The sequence below is a fragment of the Mus musculus genome, chromosome 16 (genome assembly GCF_000001635.26).
Source record: "Mus musculus strain C57BL/6J chromosome 16, GRCm38.p6 C57BL/6J".
Lineage (NCBI taxonomy): Eukaryota > Metazoa > Chordata > Mammalia > Rodentia > Muridae > Mus > Mus musculus.
Window position 1 is genome coordinate 91,896,463 of NC_000082.6, and position 13,290 is coordinate 91,909,752.

Here is a 13,290-nt window from a genome sequence, read left to right on the forward strand (position 1 = left end):
AGGCTGGAGGCGGGACAGAGTCCCTAGCCAGTGCACCTGGGAGCTGACGTGTGGAAGTCATGTGTCCATATGGTGCTGAAGCCATCTGCTTGGTAACTGGGAGGGGAAAAAATGTTTTGCGTGAAAAAGACTAATAAAATACAGCCTTCAGATGGCAACCAAGTGGCTTCGAAGCCAGGGAATGAGAGATTTGTTCTTGATGCTTTCCCAGAGCTGGCATGGTGCCTGTGCGCAGAATTTGGAGCAACACACGCACACACAAAGAGAGAGAGAGAGAGAGAGAGAGAGAGAGAGAGAGGCCTGGTCCCTACCACTGTCTTGGGAAGGCTGCTCCCTGTTGCTCCTCCCTGTACCAGATGCCTTTTTTTCTCCTGTCCTTTCAAGAAAGCTAGTTCCAGAGAAAATAGAACGAGTGTTTCCATATCCACGCCGGCTCAGCTGCCCTCTGAGCCTTAGAACAAAAGACAAAAGTGTGCTGGGAAGTAGAAATCAGTTCCTTTATCTGAGAATGGTGTTCAGAAACTTAGCTGTGGGTGCAGATATGCTCATGGCTATTCTGGCATGTGACTGTCTGCTCTCTCTCTCTCTCTCTCTCTCTCATACACACACATGTACACACAAACTGCACAAATTTAATCAGGCTCCTCATGTGTAACCAATCTCCCTTCCACATAAGCCTCAGCCCGACCCAGCTCCACCCAACACCATACAGTGACGGATTCCCTGATTTCATTCATTCGTGAAGTGTCTTCCCTTATTAACTTCTATGTTTAATTATGTGCCGACTCTGGAAACAAGCCTTTGTAGTGAGTTTAACCAACAGGGAGAAAACGAAAAATCAAGAACCAAGAGGCATAAGTATTTAGAAGGAAAACACAAACTAGTATCGTTAGAGCACAGTTCTTGCTCCATGAAGTATCTAAGGAAAGAACCGAGGGCGGGCAACTGAACACAGATTGGGGAAAGTATGATAACTAAGCCTTTTTTTTTTTAGATTTATTTATTTATTATATATAAGTACACTGTAGCTGTCCTCAGATACTCCAGAAGAGGGCATCAGATTTCGTTACAGATGGTTGTGAGCCACCATGTGGTTGCTGGGATTTGAACTCGGGACCTTCGGAAGAACAGTCAGTGCTCTTAACCACTGAGCCATCTCGCCAGCCCATAACTAAGCCTTTTAAGGACTTATTTTTATTTGCTGTGTGGAATTTTGCCTGCATGTGTGTCTGGATACCTGGTGCCCCCAGAGGCCAGAAGAGGGCATTGGATGCCCTGGAACTGGAGTGTCAGATGGTTGAGCCCACATGTGAGTACTGGGAACCCAGGGCTCGTTACCATGGCACACAGGTGACAATCGGAGAACAATTTAACTTCAAGAGTCAGTTCTCTCCTCCACCATGGGTCCCATGGGTTGAACTCAGTTTTCATGGTTGCATGACGAGTGCTTTCACATGGCCAGTCAGCCATCTTCCTGGTCCTAGACCTAGAGTTATAACAATATAAAAGAAAAATTTAATCCAGGACACATGTTCAGTAAGAAAAGTGATTAAGTAAACATGGTAGGTTTGTACTATGAAAACTATTTTAAACTATTTAATTCATTGCACGCCCCATCCTGGATGGATACCCAGCCCTGCAAACAGCCTGATAAGGGATATGCTGTGGCATTTGGCTAGAACAGGTCTGCTCAGGGTTAAAAACAAACAAACAACAGAACACACAGAAAAACGTATTTGGGGGCTAGGGAGGTGGCTTGGCCAGTGGAGTGCATGGGATGTCGGTACCTATGTAAAAAAGTAGACATGGTGGTCTACTTCAGCGCTGGACAGCAGAGATGGAGGGAATCCTAGCTACCCTCACCTGATTGGTGAGCCCTGCGTGCCATTAAAACATTCTGTCTCACAAACAAGGAAGATGGCTCCTGAGAGATGACAGCTGAGTTTGTCCTCTGCCCTCCACTCATGGGCCCACACACTTACATACGCATGTGTCCTGTCTAAGTTAGGACTTTGCTGCTGTGAACAGACACCATGACCAAGGCAAGTCTTACAAAGGACAACATTTAATTGGGGCAGCTTACAGGTTCAGAGGTTCAGTCCATTATCATCAAGGTGGGAGCAGGACAGCATCCAGGCAGGCATGGTGCAGGAGGAGCTGAGAGTTCTACATCTTCATCTGAAGGCTGCTAGTGGAAGACTAACTTCCAGGTAGCTAGGATGAGGGTCTCAAAGCCCACGCCCACTGTGATACACCTACTCCAACAAGGCCACAACTCCAAATAGTTCCACTCCCTAGCACAAGCAAATACAAACCGTCGCATGCTCTCACACATGGACGAAACACACATATGTGAGCAGGGGAGCCATCCTAATTGATTTCCAGGGTGCACAGGCATCAGTGGCTCTGCGTGCTCTCAGGGCACACGAGCACGTGGCGTAGGGCACCTGTCCTGCTCACCCAAAGGTACCCTGCCTTCTCCTAAACCTTCACTCCTGAGTTAACGGAGTACTGTTCAGTTCCAACACCAGGATCTCATCCTTGGCTCCCTCGGGTAAGTGAGCCGGAGAAGAGCAGCTGCTGGCTGCCAGCAGGGCGCCTGGCTCGTCCTCCTGCTCTCTGGCTGAGTTGCTTGTTCTGTGAAATAGGAGAAGGTTTTTGAGGAGAGACTGAGTCCCTTCTGCTGCCCTGTTGTTCTGCATGCTACCTAAGATCTGGGATGTCTCTGTGTGTGGTTTAGTGGCCATGCTAGAAGCCACCATTCTGAAGGACAGGTTATACAGAGTTTGTGCTGGGACATTCAAGGGTTTGGGAGTGGGCTGAAGGCCCAAGGGCAAGGCCACTCACTGCCTTCCCACAGCAAAGTGTAGCCCTCACTGAGCCTGAGGCTGCTCACTGCTGCCAACAAGCCGTGGCCATGACACCCTGGGCCACAGCTACGGTGGGCACCATGCAGGAGAACACTGTGGTTTCCATGACAACGGGCCCAGGACCATCCACACTGAGGGAAGTGTCCTGACAAGGCTGTTGTCTTCTGTACAGATCCTGGAAAACACTCCCGAGAACCATCCAGACCACAGCCACCTGAAGCATGCCCTGGAAAAGGCGGAGGAGCTATGCTCCCAGGTGAACGAGGGAGTTCGAGAGAAGGAGAACTCAGACCGGCTGGAGTGGATCCAAGCCCACGTGCAGTGTGAAGGCCTTTCTGAGGTAGCCACCTACTGGGCGGGACCTGGACCCCTCCCGGTGCTGGCAGCCAGCAGAGCAGGGATGAGGCAGATCTTTCACTTCCCTCTCTAGCCAGTGCTTATTCTCCCAGCAGGGCTCTCTCCCGCTCGTTAATACAACTGATGAGCAGTTTTAATTCAAGTATATTACTTCCTATTGCCAATTTTTTTTTTTTCAAATGTCCTGGTTTCTTTTGTGTATCCTGTTCAAATGTTCATGTTTCTTTCTTCCTCTTCTTCCTTTTTCCTCCTCTTCCTCTCTCTCCCTCCTTCTCTTCTCCCTCCTCCTCTCCCTCCTCCTCTCCCTCCTCCTCTCCCTCCTCCTCTTCCTCTAACACACTTTAAACATATTTGTGTGTATTTTAACATCTGACAGTCCCAGTACCTGAGGTCGCGGGTCATAGTCATCTGTGTGTTGTTTGTTAGCTCACACCCTCATCCATTCCTTTTCTGTATGAGCAGTGATTTCTGTTTCTAGATTAGCCACCGAACCTCCTGCATGCTGGTTAAGTACTATTTTACTGAGCCACACTCTCAGCTCCTGCCTTAGGATTTTATTTATTTGTTTTACCGTAAGTGTTTTTTGAAGCTCTCCCCCTGTGTGAGTCTTTGCTGTTTGAACTTGCATTTTCCCTGAGCGGATTGCTACCCGGGCCACTCCAAATTAATATTTAGAGAGAGTTTGAGGGTCACATCGCATGAGGGAATTACAGCGGTGGTCTTGTATGAGAGCCACCTGGCGGTCACGGGGTCGGGGCAGCATATTTGCCTCCACATAGCACCAGGTCTCCTTGCTTTTCTTTGTGGAGAGTCACCCTGCTGAGTCCAGCGTCTCAGCCTGGGATTCATCTGTCTTTACTCTGCCACACAGTGGGGCTCAGTGTCACCAGGTCCAAAGGGCAACTTAGGGCTGACGCCAATATCGTCTTTGGCGTTTGATCTTCTAATAACTTCATTTTCATTCTGGTTTAAGGATCTGCACATTTCTTCTTAGTTTATTATTTTTTATATTAGCTTGCATTTTCAAAGGGTTTTATATTTTACTCCTTTTTTTCTTAAAGATTTATTTATTTATTTTATGTATATGAGTACACTGTAGCTGTACAGATGGTTGTGAGCCTTCATGTGGTTGTTGGGAATTGAATTTTTAAGACCTTTGCTCACTCCGGCCCAAAGATTTATTTATTATATTATACATAAGTACACTATAGCTGTCTCCGGATGCACCAGAAGAGGGCGTCAGATCCCTTTACAGGGGGTTGTGAGCCACCATGTGGTTCCTGGGATTTGAACTCAGGACCTTTGGAAGAGCAGTCAGTCTCCAGCCCCATTTTACTCTTTTGAACATTGCGTTGGTGAGTCCTCTGGCTTCTCCCACCCAGGAGTCTTTGTTGGTCTTTTACTCTTCCTGTCTCTCAACCTCCACTCTCTTCTTTTCTGCCTGTTTTCTCTGTACCAGATTACACAGGTGTGCAGATACAGATGTGAACACACATGCATGCATGTCTATATACAATTGCTAGAGTTTTCCAAAACACCCAGGCAGAGTGTTTTTCTCTTGTCTTTCTTCCCTGTGGATTTCCCCTCTTCTAAATTCCAAGGGCACTTCCGGCATGGAGAGCACCTGGCCCTCTCCTCTCCTCCCCTCCCCTCCCTACCTCCTACCTGCTTCAGTGAGGGTGTGTGCAAGCTAAGCTCTGAGCAGCCCCTGCAGAAGCTGAGGTGCCAGCTATGGCTTCTCAGTTTAGAACCCGGGACAACCTTTCCTTGGCTGGCTCATTCGCTCATACACACAAGAGATCATTTACTTTCTGCTCATATGTCCCTGTTCAACACCCAATCCCAAGTGCATTTTAAAGAGAGAGAAAGAAAGATCATGACTGCCCCCACACACCCCTCAGGGTCTAGAGAGATGGCTCAGCAGCTGAGAGCACTGGTTGCTCTTATAGAGGACCCAGAGTTCAGTTTTGAATGTCCACATGGTGGGTCTCAAGTACCGGTAACTCTGGTTCCAGGGGACCTGACACCTTCTTTTGATTTCCACTGATAGAAGGTGTGCATGTAGTGCACAGACACACAGGCAAAACCAAAACCGTCATACACATAAAATAAAATAAAATAAAATAAAATAAAATAATAAAATGATGTGGCTCCTACATTTGAAGAGATTATGATCATGAGGGAAGCTGATAAAATGGATAAATAAGATTAAGTATGAAGAATCATGAGGTGTGTCCAGAACAGAATCAGGGATGTTTTATGAGCTCAAAGCCCAGCCACACCAGCACTCTGGTAAGGAGTGTGGATGAACAATAGGCCACAAGGCATAGGGTAGAGGGCGACCACGCTGGATGAGGCTATGTATGCTCTGAAGGTCTGTAGCCTTGGCCCTGTAGAGCCTCAAGCCAACAAAGCAGAAATGCTGGGTGACAGTACCCACCATAGAAAGCCACCCCAAAGTCTGATTCTTCAGTCAGCAGGCCTTGGGGACCTACGTCTCCATCTTAAGATGTTAAGAACAGTTGGTGGTGTGATAGCTCATACCTGTCTGTGGGCATCTATTCTTTAAAATCTACTTTAATAAGTATACTTAATTGTTTTAACCTCCCTTCTAGCCCACCACCCACCAGAGGTAGTGGAAAGGAAAGGTTAATAGGGCCAAGAAGGATGTGGACCTGTTTAGAAATAGTTCTTTGGAGAAAATCCAGTCTGCGTTGTCAGGATATCAGCAGTTTAGTTCACACGAATCAACAGCAGTAGCTTGATCCACTCGCAAACACCATTCGTGAATCAGCAGAAGATTTCCAGAAGAAATGCAAGGCTCGGCCAGTCGGCCCAAGTCTGTTCTTTCCTGAACACCACCAGAAGTCCTTTGGTACGTTTCTCTCTACAAAGTCACAACAAACAATGATCAGGGAAGAAGACAAGGAGAACCAATGAAGACCGGAATCAGCAAAGCCCAACGAAGACCAGCAAAGAGTGGCAAGGTGAACCAGTGCCACACAGTGTCATCAACTATCTGTTTTGTTATACTTATTCCCTTTGTAAACATCACGTGGGGTCTGCTCTAGCAAAACGTCACACGCCCTTTTCCCAGGCAGCTTCCAGAAAAACACCACATGTCTGTTCTCAGAAAAACATCCTCTCGTAAGACAGAGTCCAGAAAAGCATCACATGACACAACTGAGTCTCCAAAGGAACCAGAAATTTCCACTTCATCTGTCAACAGGCACTTAAGAGTCTAAGGAAGGGCAGCCAGGCGGTGGTGGCTCATGCCTTTAATCCCAGCACTTGGGAGGCAGAGGTAGGAGGATTTCTGAGTTCTAGGCCAGCCTGGTCTACAAAGTGAGTGCCAGGACAGCCAGGGCTACACAGAGAAACCTTGTCTCAAAAAAAAAAAAAAAAAAAAAAAAAAAGTCTAAGGAAGGATGTTTGCTGTGAGCCAGAAGATCGCCTATGCTACAGTGTGAGACCCTTATCTTAAAAAACAGTGGGCTGGAGAGATGGCTCAGAGGTTATAAGCACTGACTGCTCTTCCAGAGGACCTGAGTCCAATTCCCAGCAACCACATGGTGGCTCACAAGCATCTGTAATGGGATCTGATGCCCTCTTCTGGTTGGTGTGTCTGAAGAGAGCAACAGTGTACTCATATATATAAGATATAAAAATAAATCTTTTTTAAAAAACCAGTAAAATACTAAGAATAAAGAAATTCTTGTCACTTGATTTTTGTGGCTTATGAACTCTTGGTAACCAGGTTACTGTCCTTTGTTGGTTGGCCTTTTTAGCTATTGTAACCAGCCCATGTCTTCATGGCACTCACAGGAATTCGAAGGGAGCATGCTGGCTCCTACTGCAGTGTGGACCATGTTTGGCTTGGTATTAAACACACAGAACTGATTAAGTTTCAGATAAACGACTCAATAACCCAGTCTCTGGTCCCAATTTTTCTGTCTTAGTTTAGGGTTTCCATTGCTGTGAACAGACACCATGACCAAAGCAACTCTTATAAAGGACAACATTTAATTGGGGCTGACTTACAGGTTCAGAGATTCAGTCCATTATCAGCAAGGCAAGATACATGGTGGTGTCCCGACAAGCATAATGCTGGAGAAGGAGCTGAGAGTTCTACCTTCTGAAGAGAACCAGAAGACTGGATCACACTGGCTAGACTTAAGCATATATATGAGACCTCAAAGCCCCGCCTCCACAGTGGCACACTTCCGCTAACTAGGGTACACCTTCTTAAAGCCCCGCCTCCACAGTGACATACTTCTGCTAACTAGGGTCTTCTCAAAGCCCCGCCTCCACAGTGACGTACTTCCTCTAACAAGGGTATACACCCCCAATAAGGCCACACCTCCTAATAGTGTCCCTTCCCATGGGCCAAGCATTATTCAAACCACCACGGACATGAGTTGAGTTCCATGGCCTCCTTCCAATGCTTTCCTCAGAGAAGTGTGTGGGTAACTGATCTGGAGAGAGATTTTCCCCTGGAGGCAGCTGGCTATCGTATCACACAAGGTAATGTGGACCAAGGGCAGCTGTGTGGGCAGTTGGAGGCCTTGAAGATCAGACACTTCCTGGTTTCTTGTGCCTGTGCACAGCTGCGGCCCCCTGCCTTCCTGCCTACTGTCAAAAGTGGGGCATTTGCCAAGTCTGTTGGCCTCGGATGAGCTGACTTGACATGACAGCCCCCGGGTAGATGTTGGAACCACATGTCAGCATTCACAGATGCCCTCGCTGTTGGTGAGTGGTGGGAGAGAGCCATGCCCTTCAGGTTCCAAACTAGTAACGGGGTTCGATTAAGCATGCACTGTTGTGTAGGGCTTTGAGGGGGTCAAATGCACCACCGAATTCTGCAGCCCCTCTTGTCCTGGGGCCTGGACGCTGCACCTGGGAAAGTAACATTTGTACAGGAGTCCTGCCTCTTTCCAGAAGCACCGACGACTACCGAGTCTTGTGGGGACTTCCTGTTAGAGCTGGTTCTTGCTACTACTATTCTAGTGCAGTGCCCCACATAGAACAGATAGCTAAGAGGGGAGCTAGCAGTCTCCTTAATTCCTAACTCCTCACTTCTCACTCTCTCTTTTTTTTGGGTTTTTTTTTTTTTTTTTTTTTTTGGTTTTTTGAAACAGGGTTTCTCTGTATAGCCCTGGCTGTCCTGGAACTCACTCTGTAGACCAGGTTAACCTCAAACTCAGAAATCTGCCTGCCTCTGCCTCCCAGGTGCTGGGATTAAAGGTGTGCGCCACCATGCCCGGCTATTCTCATACATCTTAAATGTCCTACCCTTTAATGGTTGAGCTATTTCTCCAGGCCTCCACTTCTCAATAAATGAAAGGGGGAGACATACCACATCCTGCGATTGAAGCAGAGTCCCAGAAGAAAGGCTTGAGAATTTAGCCAAGACTGATTTGGGTACCTGGAATCCTAGAACCTTTCTTGGCTCCAGAAGCTGCTGCCAGGGCTCTTTAGAGCCGTTCTTGTTTGTATGTAGGATTCAGTCCTACTAAGGGCCCAACATTTGACTCTGATGAACCCCAACAGAGAAACAAACACATCTCGCCTTCTTCCTGTCTGGTTGTCTTTTCTAGCAACTGGTGTTCAATTCAGTGACCAACTGCTTGGGACCACGCAAGTTTCTGCACAGCGGGAAGCTCTACAAGGCCAAGAGCAACAAAGAACTGTATGGCTTCCTCTTCAACGACTTCCTCCTGCTGACCCAAATCACAAAGCCCTTAGGCTCTTCCGGCACCGACAAAGTCTTCAGCCCCAAATCTAACCTTCAGTATAAAATGTACAAAACGGTAAGGTTTATGTAGCTCGTGGAAAGAGGGGTCTCTAAAAGATGCCCGTTACAGAAGGGTTTGGGACTGCAGGGTGGAGAGAGCAAAGGGGAGGAGCTGAGAGACTAATGGGAGGAGCTAAAAAAAGGAAAAGGGGAGGACCAAGATAGAATAAGGGGAGGGGCTAAGATAAGGCAAGGGGAGGAGCTGGGTTAAAGGGAGGAGCTAAGATAGGGCAAGAGGAGAAGCCAGGATAGAGTAAGGGGAGGAGCTAAAATAGAGTAACCCGAACAGGCAGAGTAGAGGACTGTCCATGTCCCACACCTTGGTTCCCAGTAACACACAATCAATCCTATAGGGGACCTCACATGACAAAAACATGCGTTACTCCATACAAGTGAGCCGACATCATGGCCAGTCCAAGCACCCAAGCACCACTGCTCCTTCCACTCTGCCCCAGATGCCTTGACAAACGCTCACAGTGGCCTGAAACATCTATACCCTTCCCTTCCGCCACCAATGTGTGGAGGGTTTTTGTTTTTGTTTTTTTAACAGAATGCTAAATCCCGTGTGAGCAGGGTTGTGTTTGTGTGTTGCCACGCCATGTGAGATTTTATTTTCTAATTTCGTCTATGCGTGATGGGGGAGGGGTGTCTTTCCGCAGGGGTTCTCTTAGGAGCAGCCGCTCACTTTATTTTGGGAGATAGTGACAGATGATGTGGACTGCTGCTAGAGCCTTTGTATGAAATTCCTGGAGACACCCTCTTAGGTGTGAAGACTGTTTGCGGTTTAGGACGTAATACAGGGAAGTGGAGCAGTTATTTCTTACTTGTAAGGGTTATATTTGCAAAATGAATATAGCCTGATATAGAAGTCAGTATCACGGGGCTGGAGAGAAGGCTCTGAGGTCAGGAGCGCTTGCTGCTCTTACAGAGGATCTGGGTTCAGTTCCCAAAACTCACATGGCTGCCCACAACCATCTGTAACTCCATCCTCTGGGACCCCCTCCTCTGGCCTCTGTGGACAGTGTCCACACTGCACAGACACAAGCAGGCAAAGCACCCTTACACAATTATTAAAAAGTAGTATTAAGATAAAATCTATATTCTGGTATAGTCGTGTGTGCTAAGCTACAATCACACACCTGCCGTCTAGATTACTGGGTTGCACGCACGCGCGCGCGCGCGCGCGCACACACACACACACACACACACACACACATACACACACACACAGACTCTGCCTTGTTCCTTAATGCCCTTGTATTATGACTTTGCAGCCCATTTTCTTAAATGAGGTTCTAGTAAAATTGCCCACGGACCCTTCTGGAGATGAGCCTATCTTCCACATTTCCCACATCGACCGGGTCTACACCCTCCGAGCAGAGAGCATAAATGAGAGGTAAGCCCCAACCGCTCCCAGGCACTGGGTGAGGACCACTGGTCAGCATGTCCCAGCATCCCCCACTGCAGTGGTATCATCTCTGTGTGGAAGGAAGTAGTATATATACTGTTTTTTTTTTTAAAGAACTTTTCAAAAGTTAGACATCTGGCATGAGTATTCCAAAATAAATGGACTGAAATCAGCTTTGCTGGAGGCTTTTTTTTTTTCTTTTTCTTTTTCTTTTTTTAGAAATATCCAGCAGCCTTTGAGGTATTGAGAGCTGCTTAGACTGGCCTAAGTTTCCCAGGTGGTAGAATCCAACAGGAAGGTGATTTGAGACTAATCCCCGCCCCTCCGCCCCCACCCTCCCCCAGGACGGCAATCTGGGTCTTAGGGTTGCTGGTATTTGCTCCAGTTTTATTTTAGACTGTTCTGGAGCCAAATGAAACAGATCGCTTTTCTGAAGGGTGGGCTTGACACGAGGCCAACAAGCATCCCCAAGAACGTTCCTGCCAGGCAAGAAGATTGGCTAAAGTTACTGTACATATGGCACCCTGAGAAAACCCGCACGCCAAAGCACCTCCTGGCGTGCGCTCCCCACCCCCACCCCCACCCCCAAGTGCGAAGCCTTCTTTCCTTGGGTGATTTTGGAAATAAAGACCCTTCTGTCTTCCTGGGTCCTCCAAGTATATGATGCTTTGCAGTATGGGAGGGCAGGAAGCCACGCGCTCCTCCCTCCTCCAGCCTGGCATTTATCAGGCTTTCTTCATGGACGCAGGGAACGTGAAGGAGATCTTCAGTGTGTTCATTACTTACGGGCAGAGCTGTTACTCAGGTATTGAGTGCCTGCCTCAAATGCGCAGAATTCTGGGTTCGATGCCTAGCACCACGTAAACAAGTTATGGAAGTGTGTGCCTGTAATCTCAGTGCTCAGAAGGTGAGGAGAGGGATAGAAAACCAAGGTCATCCTCAACTACGTAGTGAGTTTATCACCAGCCTGGACTACAGTATATGAGACCCTGTCTCAAAAAACAAACTAACAAATAACAACATCAACAAAAACATACACACAAAATGAAGCAAAAAACTAACAACAATGGCTGCAGCGATGGTTTAGCGGTTAAGAACACTGGCTGCTCTTCCAGAGGTCCTGAGTTCAGTTCCCAGCAACCACGTGGTGGCTCACAACCATCTGTAATGGGATCTGATGCCCTCTTCCTCTGGTGTGTCCGAGGAGAACCACAATGTACTCACATACATAGGATAAATAAATCTTAAAAAAAGAAAAAAGAAAAAAGAAAGAAAGAGAGTAAAACCAACAACAACAAAAAAGCCAAAACAAAACAACAAAACTTCCCTACTGATGGTAGGGGTAATTAATTATTAGCATCATACATTACAGAACCAGTCTTTCTTTTCTGAGCCTTTGCTGTTAAATTCAAATAAACCAAGTAAAAAGAGTCCCGGAGACAGAATTTGAGCAGACCCGAAGCCTGCTCTGTGCGTTCTGTTTGGCAATATTCTGTCTCTTCTCGTCCAAGGACTGCCTGGGTGCAGAAAATCAAGGCGGCGTCTGAGCTCTACATAGAGACGGAGAAAAAGAAGCGAGAGAAGGCGTACCTGGGTATGTGCTGCAGGGCCGGAGACCCTGGGGTGGGAGGGCCATTGAGTCCATCCCAGTGTCTCCGGGGCTGAAACTCGAGCCAGAAGTGGGGCTAGGTGTAAGGCAGGGCGCAGTATAAAGGATGAAGGGCAGATTCCAGGGGCAAGAGACAGGAGGGGGCCTTGCTTTCAAGTGCGGACAGATGCCTCGCATAGATTGTGAGCGTGCTGGAAAGAGAAGGGCATCAAGGCAAATGTGATGTGATAGGAAGCGGTTTTTGTGTTGTTTTCTTGTGGTTTAGTCCGTTCCCAGCGGGCGACCGGTATTGGAAGGTTGATGGTGAACGTGGTAGAAGGCATTGAGCTGAAGCCCTGTCGGTCACATGGTAAGGGCCCATGAATTCCACCCAAGCACTCTAGAATATTCAGGGTTCTCTGCCCTCCCCCACACACTCTTTACCAATTTGACGTCAGTTGTGCAATTTCCTATGTAAATTTCCTGCTGGCATTGGTTTTCCTAGCACTTGTCAAAGATATGCACACATGTAGGTATATAATCATATATATACTATATATATACACGGGGTCTGAAATTGAGTCCCACTAATGGATTTGTTCCTCTTCTGAATGTGATACCAAACTACGGGAGGGTCCACCAGATCTTCCACTTGTGAATCTTGAAGGTGTAGGGGGATCGAAATGAAATGTGTCCCACCTGGCAGGGGCTTTTGTTCACTCTAGGAAAGAGCAACCCGTACTGTGAGGTGACCATGGGCTCTCAGTGCCACATCACCAAGACAATCCAGGACACGCTAAACCCCAAGTGGAATTCTAACTGCCAGTTCTTCATCAGAGACCTGGAGCAGGAGGTTCTCTGCATCACAGTGTTTGAGAGGGACCAGTTCTCGCCTGATGGTAAGTGGAAATGGCCCTGGGGCACCCTTAGTCCGACCCAGCCCGCTCTACCTTCCGGGCACCTTTGGCCCCGCCCTCGGGGCAGCTTGGCACCTCACGCTTTGCCCTCCGGGCACCCTTAGCTTCCCTGCTCTACCATCCCAACACTCTTGGTCCCACCCCGTCGTCATCCCAGTTGAGCAGGGTGCATGCTTCCCCACCTGAGAACCTGACCCCGGCAGTCCCTGGGCTTTTAACCTGAGAGGTTGGCACGGTGCAAGGAGCTGCGGGAGGCAACGGAGTGGATGTGGGCAGGAAGTGCTTGGGCTCGTTGGTTCACTGAACTAGACAGACTGTAGTCATCTGTGCTCCCACACAGGCGAATGAGGGAGGGT

General features: G+C 47.9%; 1 protein-coding gene and 1 long non-coding RNA gene across 9 annotated transcripts in view; one reads left to right on the plus strand and one right to left on the minus strand.

The window, feature by feature from the left end:
• Itsn1 (intersectin 1 (SH3 domain protein 1A)) overlaps nucleotides 1-13,290 on the plus strand; it is a 191,282-nt gene that overhangs the window by 167,153 nt on the left and 10,839 nt on the right. For all 8 annotated transcript variants that reach the window (XM_006522934.4, NM_010587.2, XM_006522931.3 and 5 more), the window contains 6 exons: nucleotides 3,043-3,210; nucleotides 8,825-9,037; nucleotides 10,296-10,417; nucleotides 11,941-12,023; nucleotides 12,304-12,387; nucleotides 12,743-12,916. In XM_006522934.4, coding sequence (XP_006522997.1) covers nucleotides 3,043-3,210; nucleotides 8,825-9,037; nucleotides 10,296-10,417; nucleotides 11,941-12,023; nucleotides 12,304-12,387; nucleotides 12,743-12,916 — 844 coding nt within the window. The remainder of the gene's footprint in view (nucleotides 1-3,042; nucleotides 3,211-8,824; nucleotides 9,038-10,295; nucleotides 10,418-11,940; nucleotides 12,024-12,303; nucleotides 12,388-12,742; nucleotides 12,917-13,290) is intronic.
• Gm52262 lies at nucleotides 984-7,796 on the minus strand. The gene is made up of 3 exons (XR_003951963.1): nucleotides 7,269-7,796; nucleotides 5,903-6,114; nucleotides 984-1,486 (listed from the first exon to the last, which is right to left on the minus strand). It is a non-coding gene; the product is annotated as a predicted gene, 52262 (long non-coding RNA).